Source organism: Microtus ochrogaster, linkage group LG5, assembly GCF_000317375.1.
Source record: "Microtus ochrogaster isolate Prairie Vole_2 linkage group LG5, MicOch1.0, whole genome shotgun sequence".
In the NCBI taxonomy this organism is placed as follows: Eukaryota; Metazoa; Chordata; class Mammalia; order Rodentia; family Cricetidae; genus Microtus; species Microtus ochrogaster.
Genome location: NC_022031.1, coordinates 16,137,378 through 16,153,431, shown reverse-complemented (window position 1 = coordinate 16,153,431; position 16,054 = coordinate 16,137,378). Strand labels below are relative to the sequence as shown.

The following is a 16,054-nucleotide window of genomic DNA, read 5'->3' as shown; positions in this document are numbered from 1 at the left end:
GAAGAATGGATGAAGAAAGAGCTGGGTGTTTTAAATAAGACAATGTGTTGACATCCTCAAGTGTTACATGGTTGTAATCAATATTTGAATCCATTCTCTTACACTTGCTTTTAGGCAAGTAAAGACAAAACATCTCCTTTATAATCATGATACTGTTAATCTTAAGGTGGTTATTAGACAAGTGAGTCCCTGTAACCCCCCGGGTCTTTACATGGGTCAACTCGTGTGTCTGGAGCTATGGGTCCCATAATGGATGAAATAGATCGGGGTCCATGGTGTCGATGGCCAAGATGAGACATAATGATGGAATGACTACTGAGGTAGTAGACAGACCATACAACGAAATAAGGATGCATAAACCAAGAGGGTAATGTGGCCTTTTCAGGACTGACTACAGAAAACATCCCATAATGGCAGCTTTCAATAGATCTGAAGGAAGACAAAGACTTGGAAAGGCTTAGAGAGAGAGTCAATCTAAACAGGCTAAAGTATCAATTTTTAAGGCAAAACTTACTTATAAATTCACATATCCCATTCACTGATCTGATGTCGTATCTTCAGGGATGAAGCCCTTGTGGCTCCTACCTAGGGTGAGTTGCCATAGGAAGCTCCCTCACTCAGCTTGCATTGGTTCCAAGCTGTTGATCACTTACATTCCTCTCAAACTAAACTGGTTTTCCATAGAAGATGGCTTCCTGCAAGAAAAACAGTGGTGGATGTCAGTTCCGTGTTATTGTGCGTGTTTAAAAACACTTTTATAGTTTCCTCGTTTTGTGTTTGCAGAGTTCCTCGTATACTCTGAGAGCTAGTCCTTTCTTTATTCGGTGTGCCCTTCACAGATCCTTTCTCCTAGCTGTATGCTCATCGTCACATTGTGCTGGCCTCATCTTCCATAGAGCTCAGATTTAGTGTTGCTACAATCTAGATGACAGGATTTCTTTCATTGGCTGTGCCTTTAGTGTTATTTCTAAGGTGGCATCCTCCATGATCTGGCTTTCTCCTGTGCTATCTTCTAGGAGTTACACAGTTTCCTACCTTCTACTTCAGTTTTTTTTTTTTTTTACCTACTTTGAATTAATCTTATGAGTGGATGAGCACTATGTCAAGATTCTTTTTATGTGTACATGCCCAATTGTTTCAAAACCAGGGGGATGAAAAACCTATCATGTTACCTTTGCTCCTTTGTCAGGATAAATGGGCGGCTCACATGGGACTAGCTCACACATTTCTAGACCGGGGTTCCATTCAGCTGCTGTCTGTTCTCTGTCCAGCTGCACATTGTCTTAATTTACAGGCACATTGTACCTGTGGAGTGAGACATGGAGTCGGATGGCCCCTACTTTTCTTCCTCTACTTTTCTTCCTCAGCTCTGTGTTAGCTGTTCTCAGTCTCTTTCCTCATTGTGTGAACTTTGGAATCATTTCGTTGATATCCATGAATACCTTCAGATTTGAAGAATTTTCATGAAAACTGTCTATCAAATCAGGAATAAATAACATCTGGACAATAATGGCTCCTATTAATCATGAACATAGACTAGTTTCTCATTTATTTCTTAATTTTTTTGTTTTGTATTTGTCAGAAATTTTATTTTTCTCACATAAATATTATACATATTTTAGTATATTTATATGTATCTCATTTTAGAGGTGGCTAGTACAAATGGTAGTGTGTTTTTAACTTTGTGTTTTACTTGTTTATTGCTAATATCTAGGGAAATAGTTGGATTTTGTATATCAACTTTGTCTCTTGCGTCTTTGATATATACATATATTATTCTCAGAGAATGTTGTTGATCTCAGATTTGTCTCCCGTCTTTGAGCATCTTATCTGTAAACAAAAGTTTGCTCCTCTCTTGATGAGTGTTTTCATGTCCTTTTCTTCTATAGCTGTCTTAGTGGGAACTGCGAGTGCAGCATTGAAAAGGAGCGGTGGTGAGAGAGGTCATCGTTCTTGCTCCTGATTTAATGGGCAATCGTAGTTTCTGACAATCAACTACGATGTTACCTATAGCTTTATATGTATTTTATCATATGGTGGAGGTCCATTTTCTTTAACCTATTGGCTGAAAACACTTTTTCATGCGTTCAGGTTACATTTTGTTAAATGCTTTCCCTGTATGCTGTCAGGATTAGGTAGGTGGGCTTTATTTTTATTATTTTGTCAATATATACAAGGGATAACATTAATTTATTTTGCATACCTTGTGTGAATCCTACTTAATAGTGGTATATAGTTAGTTATATACAAGATTTGATTGGCATAGTCTTGGGTAATTCCTGTGTCCATGAGAATTGCGCACAGGAAAACTGTTTTCATCCCTTCAAGTAGTCTTGAGTTTTTATTACTTCACTGTAAACAAGATGTTCCAATTCTTAAGAATTACTTCCTTAATTCCCTTTTACCTTTGCTTTATGTCAGTTTAAAATATAGCTGTCTATGACATCATTGTCATCCTTTCAGTAACATTATCCACTTGACATGACTTTACTACCTTGATGACAAAGACTAAATGCATACAGTTTAATAAACATGGACATATATGATAGTATATGAAGAAAGTAGAATATAAAAATATTTAGCACATATAAATTTATTTTCTTCCTTCTATCTCTGTCATCTGTCTTTCTGTCTATCTTTGTTTCTCTCTTTTTATCTCTATTTATCTTTATATCTACCTCTCTTCATCTTCCTGCTTCTCTTTCTCTGTAGCACAGGCTAGGCTGGAACTCCACAATCTTCCTCTGCATGTGTAAACCACCATCTTCTTCATGTTGCTTTTGGCTTTGGTTTTTAATTTTAACAACCGAAAATAAAAAATTCCAATTATGAAAGGGCTTTCTTCTAAATCTTCAGTTTAGAAACTCACTTTTTCTGGTTTCTAAATTAAATTATTAATGTCTCTCTATGAAAAGTTACAGAGATAAAATAAGCATTATGAGGTGGCGTAAGGGAAGCTGGTGACCAGTGCTGCCATAGCTCCTTTTCCTAGATATACAATTCAGTAATAAAGAGGGAGGGTGTCATTCGTGTGGTAAATGCTTTTGAACTTGAACTCAATATCAGTTCCAGGAAGGCAGCTTGAAGTGCTAATGTTGAATCAGGAAGATGCATTATGTTGAATCAGGAAGACCTGCTATCTTGCTCTTAATTTTTAACTAGTTAGTAGCAGTGTTCTAATTTGAGTATTTTCAGAATGATTTTATATCCTTTTTTAATGGGGTAGAAATATTGTGGATTCACGTGGAAAGGAAATGACTTACAGTTGCACCATGAAATGTTCCCACAACATTTTAGCCAATCGCATTTGCTGACTTTTTTTTTTTATTAAAAAGCCCTTATTTTTAGAGTATTTAAAAGTAGCTCCAAGAATTTGGAAAGATAATTTCTAATAACCATAAGGCATCCTCAACAGAACATGGTTCGTTTTAATGTGATGCTTAGGGAGCAGAGCTTACAAAACCCATGCTCATTTTGCTAATGGTTGCTATGCAGGCCTTTTTCTCACATATACTTAAGGAGTGTGCTCCGTGGGCTCATTTTGACTACTTATGAATGAGGCAGCTGCCCTGAGAGATTCTCGTTTATTTAAATGAGACATCTGGTGTGTCAGCGTGTAACCAAGTTCCCCATTACAGAATCAGATACTCAATTCAGTAATAAACCCGTGTCTTTAGCTAGTGGAACTCTGGTTCAGTTCTCTTTGACGGAACAGCGCTCTGTGTGCCACATGGGCCCAAAGTCCAGTGTAAGCATTCCAGCTCTGTGGAGAAAGGCTTCCCTAATGCAAGTGTTGCAGCTCTGAGGGAAAAGACATCCTGGCAGGCAGGAGTCAAGGAGTACCAAAAAGTCACAACACACAACAAACCTTATACGAGAGATTGATTGGGAAAGACACAAGACCACAAGACGGTGGTTGCCTCTGCTTAGGCAAGAAATAGCTAAGAACTGAGCAGGAGGCAGGAGGTCTAGGGTTTCTTGTGAGCATAGCTTTCCATGACCTGGGTTGGTGGGGTTTTATGAACTGATCTTTGGGCAAACTCAGGGATTTGTGGGATTTTCTGGCCTGGTCTTGGGCTTTTTTTTTTTTTTTTTTTGCTACCTGCATCTCCAGGGACTGTAAATGGACTTCATGGCCATTAAGAGTAGTCTGGCGGGGTTGGGGGCTGGGGTGAGAGCCTGGCCATTCGCATGTCTTGAAGGGCTTACACTTTGGAACATTCTTACTGTATTACTTTGTGGTAAATTTCAGGAATTTTTTTTTTTTTTGTAAAAGTTTAACATTTTACTGACATAAGCCAAATGTACTGTCCAGCATATACTTGACTTCAGTAAGTAATATGGGATTTAATGTCACTTCAGATGTCCCTCTTACGTACCAAGTGGAAGGAAGCCGCCAGGCCCTGAAGGTTTACTTCTACATTGATAACTACCATTTTGAGCAACTGCCTCAACGGTTGAAGAATGGAGGAGGATTTAAAATTCACCCTGTTCTCTTTTCACAAGGTAAGTGAGCTGTTTTCCTTTTCAGCTTTTGGGTATGTAAACCATTTTATCTTTATTAATATTTTAAGTACATTTAATGTTAGCAGTGAACTTTTCACTAATTTGAAAAAATCTTTATAATTTTCAGGTAATATGATTGTTTTTGGGAGTGTTCATTAAGAGTGTTTGATTTAAATATATTCATCGAATAGAATTGGAGCATTTTATAAAATAGAGAAGCAAATTAAGTAATTCAAAGAGATAGTGGTAAATTAAACTGATTGGACTGGTTAAATAAAGTATGGCAGAAAAATCAAATGGCTAGCCTACCATATGACATAAAAAGTGTTAACCAGTGTATTTCTGCTGGGTGTGATGGTGCATGCTTATAGTCCCAGCAGTCAGGAAACCAAGGCAGAGAGGATGCTAATTTGAGACCAGTTTGGGCTATACAGTGAGACTTTGTTTGAAAACAAATTAAACATACATACTGTTTTTCTCCGGCTTCTGTTATGTATATATTCACAAATGTATATGTATACTAAACATTTTCTATGTCACTGGCTGAACAAACGGATATCTTTTATTATTGCTTATGTCAGTTTTTTTGTGAGAAAATGTGTATTCTTGATCATTTTCTTTCTTCTATAAGTAAATCAGTGAATGACATCTGCAGTGGAAGAAATTAAGAAAAATATGAGAATGAAAGTTCTTGCTATGAATTTGCAGAGAAGCTTCTGGGTGTCCAGAAAAGACCAGACATTCACATTACTGTGTGGTCTGTCTTAGTTTAGGAGTAGCCCCCTACCTCCTAAAATGAATGTGCTGGAGTATGTCAGTTTCTGAGTGGTGCCCTAGAGAATCCCAGTTTTCTCTCTTTAAGTTTTCAAGGCCTGCTTTATTTACTGTGCATTTTAATAATCTGATAAAAAAATGAGCAGGATAGACAAAGAATCAACCAGCATCACATATGACCAGACATATGAAAGCCAGATATGTAACAAGTGGAAATTTTGCTTTATATAACATATGTACTAAAATGAAAGTCTAGTTTTTAAAATATAGGTTGTTTTCCTTCAGGTTTCCAAACTGATTCCTCTCAAAGGGACAATTCTGTGATTTTTTAAATGAGCTTGTAGTCAGCATTTCCTTTGGAGGTATATGATAGGTAAGGTCAATGTTGTCAATAGTCTATAAGAACGAAAATGAAAAAGGAAAGGAAACAATGACCAAAAGTAGATCTTTGGAAATATTTGAGATTCACTTGAAATATGTCAGAAGTCCCTGTAGTAAGACTTACTTTGGGAATGACAGCTCCCCAATAATAACACATAGACTTATTTTTAATTATGAAAGCTTGGCCTATAGCTTAGGCTTGTTCCCAACTAGCTCTTGTAATTTAAATTAACTTGTTTCTATTAATCTTTGTTCTGCCATGTGGCTTTTTACTTCTTCCTTCTGTATGTCTGATTACAGTGTATCACTTTGGTCTCCCATGTGCCTAGATTCATCATCCTGAGTTCCTCTCTCTGCCTGGAAGTCCTGCCTAACCTCTACTGCCTAGCTATTGGCCATTCAGCTCTTTACTGAACCAATCAGAAGGCATCTTTCACACAGTGTGATCAAATATCCCACAAAAAGTCCCCATAGAGCTGGATAAGATGGAGAATGCTGGACCAGAGAGTTCATTTTTATAGTTTTAATTGAGTGTACAGCTCTTAAGGACTCTGTATCTTTCTTTGTTTTTCTTTTGCTATGAGAGACAGAGAGTAGAGACACGCTAAGAGGTAGAGACACTCATACACAGAGAAAGAGACAGAGAGACACACATACCCACAGAGACAGAGACAGATCACACAAAAGATCAGGCTTGCACCACTGAGTCACAAGCGTCTTTACCCAGACAGCTTTTTTCTGTCTTTTTAAAAATTTTGTCATTGAAACCATTACTGAGATGGCAGATGGCACTAAATATTTCTTTTAAAAAACGTTTTATTCATGACACATCCACCTGCAATAACTGAATAATCAGAGTCCATTGGAAATGTGTGTAGGGAAAAGATTATTTTGTAAGTAACTTTTCTTTTTATCAATTTTGCAAAAGAAGATTGAAAAATAAATCAGTTGCTTTGAAAAGTAATTTAAGAAACCTTCAGTAAACATTTGGCTTTCATAACTCCTAGAAGTAACATAAGAGAAGCAAACTTCGCTGGGTGGTGTTACTTGCCTGGCCAGCCTGTTCTACAGATGAGTTCCAGAGCAGCCCGAGCTACATAGACCTACACAGCTGTCCCAGAAAACCGAAGGCAGCAGGGTCTATGTTCAAGGCCACCTAAGGGAAGACTGGAAACAGCTGATTTCATTAAAAATCTGCTCGTGATAAAGTTGTTCCTTTAAAGAAGTGGCAAAATGCCTCTGTAGTCATAAGGCTCCCGTGTGCCGTCATTTTATCTCTCCGTGTTCTGACAGAAGCCTGCGATGTCCAGACTCACTCTGAGCAGAGAATGACCCAGTTTTGTGATTGAAAGTGATGCTAAATGAAAGAAATGGTCTTTCCCTGGGATAAACATTATTTGAAGGGTTTATGGCTCTTCACTAGCTACTTAAAATATAGAAAAAAAATCTGTGAATGTGAAAATTTCCTGGGGGTTCCTCAGTGTCAGCCCTTAGCATGGCCCAGGGTAGCAGAAGCAAGGATATTGCTCTCTTCCTCCTAAGGGCCGGAAGTGAGCAAGGTCAGATGTAAGGGTGTATTTCAGGAAGCCACAGCTTTGGAACAGTAACTAGGCAAACCAAAGTGGAACTGATTTCCAAAACAAGGCACAGGGCCTGGCTGGAAAGTTGGCACAAAAAACATTCACAGTGCTTGGAGGCAAAGATTACTTTTAGATAATCTGCCTTCTACAATGCATGCTTCCTTATAGGCTAAGCAGATTAGTGTGGATGAGTTCGTGGACCAGACCCACAGGGAGAGGGAAGTTGGACAGCTCCTGGTGGAGTAGCACTCAGAGAATCAATACTCTGGTCCTCCTTAGGCTGACTTGTTTTCATGGCTCTGGCGGCAGTAGTCAATGCGGGCTGCACAGGATCATCCTGGAAGGATTTTAGAAAGTGCCCACGCCCAGCCCCACACCACAGCCATCAATACGGAATCACTGGGAGGTGGAGCACACATGCCAAGGTACTTTTGTGGTTTTCTGCATGTTCCCGAGCACACAGGCTTAAGAAATCACTGCTCTTCCTGGGCTGTGCAGCACTGCAGTTTATGTCCAGTTATTGCATGCATGTTCAGATGTCTAGAGCCTGTGCAGCTGGAGCAAAGCAGGTGAAGGGCAGTGTAAGAAGATCTACATGCTAACGATGCATTGAGATGCCGGCTGCTTTTTCAAGGAGGCATTGCTTTGGCTGAAATTTTTTTTTTTTTTTCACCAAAAGATGGTGGTGTTCCAAAGAGTGAAGGATTCAGGGATCTTTTCTTCAGGACTCTGCAGCTAGACCATGAAGTGCCTATTTCTTACAGGCATTTGTGTGGCAGCTCCTAGAGCATCTTCTGTAGCCTGTGCTTTTGTGTCCCTCACATCTTCTCTTTTATAAAAACTGCAAGAGGCTCCTCAGGGACTCTGGGCAGCTTCCCTTCCTTCAAGGAGACAACGTTCGGAAGAACCTGGTTATTGGGACAAGCTGCAACCCTATCTCCTGTAGCTCGTTTAAACCTTCGACAGATTCTTCCTTCTCATTGTGTGGACTCCAGTCAGCAGTCTGGGGCCTGCTCTGAGACTACTTTATTTCGGAACTTGCCCCTCCGCTGGTTTCTATCAATGATCAGTATCACAACCAGACTTTCTCGTCCCTTGGGGACTTGGACTCCTTACCTCCGCTCCTTTTAGAGAAGGGCTGCTGGCCTCATCTGTTTACCATAACTTCCAGGCAAGGAAGCCCCAAGGGGACCTCAGCACTTCACCTGGCTTCCTCTTCCCACAAGGTCACAATAGCTTCATCGACAGGCGGATGCCAGGAACTATAGCTTACATTTCGATGGGACCTCTGATTTGTCTCCAAGGGAAATCATTTCCTCTGGGGATCTTTAAAGCAACAGGAACAGAGATAAGAAGCAGAAGGGAGTCCCAGATGAGTCAGTGCAGCAGATGGACCAGGTTCCTGAGGCTGCCGCCGCAAACGGCACCATCCGAGATGAAGTCTATCAGCGTTCCACAAGACTGCAGTCTGAAATTAAGGTGTCCACAGGACATGCTTCCGCTGAAGGTTGTAGGGAGTGATTTTTTCCCACTTTTTCATCAGTTCAGATCATGGCTACCAGCTGTCCTCAGTGTCCCTTGTTTCTTTGGAGGCTCTGCCTCTCTTTGATGACCCCTTCGTTTCCTTGACCGTCTACCTTTGTGTCTTTGTATACAGTTTTTCTACTGTGAAAAGGATGCAAGTCACTGGGTTTGGGCCTCCTCTAATCCAGTATGACTCTCTTATTTCAATGATGAGACTGGTAATGTTTCATAGCAAAGTTACATTGTCATTTTGTGGGCACTACAGTTTAGGACTTTGTCCTGTCTTTTGAAAGTTACAATTCAACTTTCAGCGGATGGTATGCGCTGTCCTTTCGGCTGCCCTTCCTCGAGCTGACTTGCATCATCTAAGCCCTGTGGCATCCCTCCCTGGAAGGCATTGCTGAGCATCCCTTTGCTGGTCTTTGGATGCTGGTCATCTTTAAGTAGAAGCACTTAGTGCTGATCTTTTCCTAAGTGTTCTCTTGTGAGTTTCAACTGCTTGTCTTCTAGAGGGAGTGGGCTCCACAAAAGCTGCCCCCCCCCCTTAACTTTGACATGTCTTTAAAAAATGCCTTCCTGTCTCCACGGAAGAGGATAATTTGCCTGGACTCCTGAGTGCTGTTTCTTTTTTTTAAAGGAGAAATTTGCAGCAAACTTTGACAGTTTCTGTTACTTCCGTTTGAGTTTTTCCTCTCAAACTTTTCTTGAAGTGTCAGTAGAAGATGAATATTAGTTTTCCCATTGGACTTGATACAATGTTTATAATTGAAGCAGTAAATCGCTTATTTTAAAAATGAACAAACAACTGGCAGGAATGATATCCCATTGTTTAGCTTGTATGTGAGTGTAGAGCTCCCCTCACGAATATTGTAACAGGAGTCTCAAGGCTTGGCAACCACTTCAGAGGAGTTCTGATTGGCTGTGAACATTTCTGTTTGTACAAAGTATCTTATTAACCACTAATGATGTCAATGGAGTTTTTGTTGTTCAGTGGATTTACAAGGCACTCTGGAGAGACTCTGCTTTGCTCTTCATCATGTGTTCATTGAGCCTGGTGCTCAATAAATAAAGACTATTTATTGCATGTTGTTTATAGTTACCCTCTCAGTCCTCCTCTTCCCCCCCCCCACTTCTTACCAGTCCACTTCCTCCTCCCCAATTTCTCTTCTGTATTTTTATGTATCTATAAAACAAACAAACAAACAAACAAAACCCAGGATCCATAAATGAGGGAAAACATGTGACACATTTGTCTTTCTGAGTCTGGCTTCTGTTGCTTAGTGGGATAATCCCCAGCTCATCCATTTTCCAGCTAGTGAGAGGATTGTGTTTCTTCTTATTGGTGAACAAAAGTCCACATTTTTTCCATCTTCCATCTGTCCATGGACTCTGGCTGCTTCTGTAGCTTGGCTGTAGTGACTGTTGCAGTAAATACGGGTGTGCTGATGTGTTCAGTAGACTCTGTCCTGAATATACCCGAAAGTCATATGGATGCATCTTATATTTCTTCTCCATTAATTAGTTTTGTGGAAAAGCTATGATTTTTTTAAATAAGTAGAAATATGGCTTACTGTGAGTCTTAATTTAATACTTAATTTGTCTTTATAATTAATTAGATGTCACTACCGCCCTTTTTTTTGCTAGATGTTTAAGTTTAATGAAATGGTTTTTTTTGTTGTTGTTTGTTTTGTTTTTTTTTTTTTTTGTTTTTCGAGACAGGGTTTCTCTGTGGCTTTGGAGTCTGTCCTGGAACTAGCTCTGTAGACCAGGCTGGTCTCGAACTCATATCTCCTCTAATTCAAAAGTGCTAACAATAAAACAAGCAAACTCAAATCAATTTTTAAATATTGTTTTTAATTAAATGCTTATAAGTATGTTCTCATGTTTTCAACCAAGTATGTGAATGTAACCTCTTAGAAGTAACTATATTATATGCATAAGATGTAAGGAAATTAGGTAAGGAAACATTGGAGAAAACAAAGTTTGAAGTTTGAAGTTTGAAGCAACCATGGTTATTATATATTTAATCTGTTTTATCTGAGATTAGAAATTTAATTCTTAGAACACCATTATGTTTCATGTTAATTTAAATAACAATAAACAAAAATAACATTTTGCTACAATGGGAGACACTGTTCTCTTTCCTCCTCTTGGCCATACAAATCTAATTTTTAAATACAGAACTCACCTTTTTTATGTTTCATTCTCTACAACCTTATCATGTGCCATTAAATTCTTGCTAAATCTTTTGGCAATCTTAGATATTTTTTCTGTTTCTGAAAAAAAAATTAAGTTTTTATGAACTTTAATCATTACGTAAATTTTTATTGTTGTCAAAAGATATAATGAAGGCTCTCCCCCCCCACCCCCGGCTTTCTCTCTGTGTCTCTCTCTGCTTGCCATTCTTCTGAAGAGGCAGCTTTCTGTCTCCCCTTTCCTCCTTCTCGCTCCTTTCCTATCCTCTCTTCCTTTCTCTTTCTCTTTCCCCTCTCTCCCACCCTCCACACCCCTTTAATAAAACTTCACACTCAAAAATAAGATAGAATGAAAATGGGAATTAATAAGAACAGAAGAGTGTTCATTAAAATTATAGTCGGTTATGTTTACATAATATTGGAGTGGGCTCCGAGGACAGCAGTAGGCCCTGATGACAGTGCATCTCAGATACACACTCATTTCCTCTGAAGCCCCTCCCCATTGCCCTCATCTTTCTGGTCTGAAGCCACAGACTAAAGTGTCCTTGCCTGAACCCTTGCTCAGTTCCCAGACTGTCTGCTTAGGTAAGCACACTCAAGCACAATTCAGAGCTCAGGGACATTGACTTACTAACTCCCGTGAAATATCTGGCGTGCTGCCCAGAACATAAAACTCTTTCAATAAATGAGTTCTTATTTATTTTTATATTTTTATTTTATATTATAAATATCACAGACTCTCTTAATACTATCATTTAGTAAAATTCTCTCCCCACACCTGTCACAGTAGCTGCTCACTTTCCATGGGCAGCATGAGGACCCTGAATTCTCAGGTATTAATCTGTCCATCGATGGCAGCACAGCTCCTAAAAAGCAGCCACTGGCTTCCCAAGGAGGAATGGAAATTGGTGTTGAACTATGTCTGTTGATAGACAGATGCCTCCTCAGATAAGACCTTGCTAACAGAAAACCAACTCCCATCCTTTAGCAGGAGTGAACCCCGTCTGTATTTGAGGCTGTCTCATCAGAAGGCTTCCCTTTACTCCTGCCCATATTCAGGGCCTGGAGACTGCTGGATGGATCTTTTACAATTTTTCTAATTAATGTTTAAACTGCGAAGTGAAACCATGCCAAACTTGAAAGGAGGCCACAAAGGTAGCTTCCTATGCTGGGCTTCATGTTGCATGTATCCTCTGAAATCTTCATAATTGCATGACAATTATGACTTTTACTGAAAGAAAAAAATCAAATTTGGTAACATACATGAGAATCTTCAGTGTGATATGTACTAGATCCAAAACAACTAGGATAGGCCATAGTTCAAATTAGTAGTCACCTTGCTAGTGTTGCAAATAGTAATAATAATAATAGTCTGAAAATGGTAGCTTTCTGTTAATTCATGGCACCACATTGTTTCATTTACAAACTACTGCATTTAGCAGCTTTGCAAGAAAATGAGGTTTCTTTAAAATCAAAATTGAAATATTCCTTTGAAAATGAGACCATGTGACTGTGATTCTGTTCAAGGACAAAGGATTTACATTGCCAAATTACATCCATAGCTGGTCTGGCTGCTGGCAGCCTGCATCCAAAACTTGGATTTCTGGGTTCAGTTGTGTGATTTGTGCCCCCTAAAAACAAACAAAAAACATTAATAAAATGTTAATAAAGTGAAGAAAACTATGTTAAGCAAAATACCTTTAAGTGTCTGAGATGTTACACGTGTCTTTTATCCTGACTCACCATATGAGTAAAAACTCTGTCCTGCGATTTCCCTGGATCCAGCTGTGCTTTCTGTTACCTCAGTAATATTTAACTGAGTAGCAGAATGTGAATATGAACGAAGACATGTATGTGTGTGCACACACATGTACATACACACAGTACTAATTAAGCTCAAGTCTAGTACACACTACACATGAACTCTACCACTGAGCTACTCAGCACTGTGGGGCTCAGGCCAGAGCCATAGCTCCATGCTGCCGTCAGGCCAAGGACTTGTTTTCAGAGGCATCTATCGAAGTAAAGTTGAGGTTCTTTACTGAACCACAGAACAGAAGCGAACAATGAGTCAGCATGAAATACAGTTAGAATTTATGAAGAAGCCATCTTTTTATAGGTTTAAAATAGAAAAAGATAGTACACACTTTGAGGTGGCTTCTCAGGAAAGAGTTGTGCCTGATTGTTTTAGCCATAGCTGTTGGGAGGCTTTGCTTGGCTTCTGTGGTAGCTCCCACGAGTCACTAAGGAAAACCTCTGTGTTCTCAGTAAATGAGGGCATATGTTATTTCAGCAGCACTTTGGTACTGTTACAATCTGATAAGGTAAAACCATGGATCCCAAAGGTCACAGAGGGAGATTCTCAGAATACTGCAGGTTTGAAGCTGGCAAAGAAGGAAAATATATAGCCATACATGCATGTATGCTTAGGCCTTAAACACAGTTCATCAATATTTTAACATTCTTAATACACGTCTCTCTATATAAAATGAGTATTACCTCTGTGTAGGCAACCTTCACAGGAAGTTTGCTGAGGTTCTTAACTCCTGCCTTTCAAAGACTTCAACAAGACTCCTGGCTGAAGAGGCTTTTTTACTTTCCATGTTCCCCCAATTTCCCTGTCTTTCTATCCCACCTCAATTTCCTCCTATGAGAATCTGATTCCTTAAGATATGATAATGACCAAAGATCCATTTCCTAGAATTTATGGGTTAATCAGGGCATAGACAGTTGCCCTACCCAGGCACCAAAAGTGTCAACCTACCTGGTCTGATGGGGATAAGAGAATGTCCAAGGAGCTATAAGACCAGAATATAATCTCATCATTTGATGGAAATCTATAAGAATCCATGTCATTAACTCCTGCCTTCAGTGGCATAAATAACACATCATGTAGCAGATGGTTGTGGTAATTAATAAGATTAAAACTGAAAATAGCAGGACCTTTTATCATGAGATACATCCCAATGATGCTAGTAAATCATTAAAACGTAAGCAGAAAGTGACATAGATTTTGAATATGTAAATCTTGGAGCCGAGGACACATGTTAGCCCCTTTCTCAGGTATATATTCCCAACACTCTGCTTTAATAATAGTTCTAGTTTCCCTTACAGACATCTCAGAATAGCAAGGGCAGGGCTGTCAAGTTTCTGCGTCCTCTTAGCTTCTCAGTTTAAAAGTAAGATCCCTTAGGCTGTTAAAAAATGACTGTTACATATTAAGAACGTGACAGAACACAGAAGAATTATTTCAGAGAAGGGAATCCAGTGTGGAGCAAACTTAGCAGAAGAGTGTAAGGGTGTGGTCATTGAGTGCATACCAATGGCATCTGGCAGCAAAGAGATGAAGCAAACCAAATAGAGTCATTGATAACTTTGGATTACTTTATAATGGCATTTAAGGAGTTAGGACATATGTTTTTCTTGAAGAAATATTTTAAGTCTTTTGAGGTTCACATGTCCAAGAGACCTTGTCTTCAAGATGTTGTTGAGGCTGTACAGCCATAGAAGGTAGAGCTTATATTATAGGGAATAAGGCTTTACCTTAGTTTATTTCTTTTTGATCCAAGTGTAGTAGGTGTCCATTCATCCTGCAGAAGTGTTAGCAAATACTAGAAGGTATACAGAGAGACATCTCTACCCATGTGGGTTGCCAGATGGCTTAGAGAAGAAATGAAATTCAGGAGCATATTGATTGAGAAAATTCTCTTGTTTAAAGTCCTTTATTTTCATACAGCTGGGTGAACATGAAGAACTAGCAAACCATGTTTAGAGTCAGTGTAAACATTGATTCACTTTTTTTCCCAGTTAGAAAGCTCTGGTTGAGTTGACAAGTTCAGCTTTGGGAGCTGGGCTATTGGGAGAAAGACTTGTAGCTTTTCCTTCCTCCTGGAAGCCACTGTTGCATTCCTGCCTATCAGGTCCCAGCTGCTTCCATCTCTAAACAATTGTACATGAGTTCATTAAGGGTTCGTCTTTTAAGTCTGGTCCACTAGCATAGACTTGTGATCTATGGGCACCATCCCGGAGTGAGCTAATTTGTTTGTTTCCGGAACTTGAGCAAATTCAGTAGGCTTCATGTGGTAAACCTTAAAGATCAGTTTTGGTGATTCCAAATAAAGTGCTTGATTTTAGTTAACCAATGGTAAGTTTTGGTTTCAAAGATGCTGTGAACTTGGTGAGGATTTAGGGAGTGAGTTCAGTTGCCCTATCTGCTACCATCTCTGTAGTTGTTAGAGCTTGCAAACGCCCTGGTCTCTCACACACTGTAGAGCCCAGCTGCTCAGAAGCAGAAGCTCCAAGTCAAAGGATGTTCCTCAGATTTTGGAGGCCCCTCTATGCTTTATTTCTATGCTATGTCAAAGGCAAAGGCTTTCTTCTAGATTGGGACGTCTCAAGGCTTGGGCTGTTAACAGTAACTTCATCGGCTTTTGGAAACACTGTGGTTCACGCATCTGCCACAGGGTTTCAGAGACTGGTATGAGTAGCCTTCGAAAGAGACTGGGCTCTGAAGCCAGTGTGCAGACTCTGAGTTCCACAGGAAGCACCCATGCTACAAAGGCTCCTAGATGGCTCTATTATCTTTTAATTAAGCCATTGGGGCATCTGCCTTTTGGAGGTCAGAGCTCCGTCCCAGAATTCAAATTGACAACTTAATTTCTACCTTTGTGGGGAAATTTGAACCTTTTATTGAGGGACACAATGTTCTACAACCTTTAGAAACTATTTTTAATTATATACTTGTTAGATTTTTTTATTATTAAGAGTTTTTTTAATACAATCGTTTTTCGTTTTATATAGCTATCTCCATTCCCACTCCCTCCCTTCCTCCTGTCCCACCCTTCCCCTATTCCCCCTCCCCACCCATTCCTCAGAAAGGGGAAGACTTCCCATGGGGAGTCAACAAAGTTGGACACTTCTCCTCCAGGTAAGACCAAGGTCCTCCACCCTATATCTAGGCTGAGTAAGGAATTCCTCCAAAGAGAATGTTCTCCTAGACTCCAGTTCAAGCTCTAGGGATAAATCCTGGTCCCACTGCCAGTGTTCCTACAGACTACCCAAGCCTCACAACTGCCACCCCCCCACACATTCAGT

At 39.6% G+C, this 16,054-nt stretch overlaps 1 protein-coding gene across 1 annotated transcript in view; it reads left to right on the top strand.

The window, feature by feature from the left end:
- Nucleotides 1–16,054, top strand: part of Prex2 (phosphatidylinositol-3,4,5-trisphosphate dependent Rac exchange factor 2) — a 276,161-nt gene that overhangs the window by 195,264 nt on the left and 64,843 nt on the right. The window contains exon 34 of the mRNA XM_005361884.3: nucleotides 4,363–4,506. Coding sequence (XP_005361941.1) covers nucleotides 4,363–4,506 — 144 coding nt within the window. The remainder of the gene's footprint in view (nucleotides 1–4,362; nucleotides 4,507–16,054) is intronic.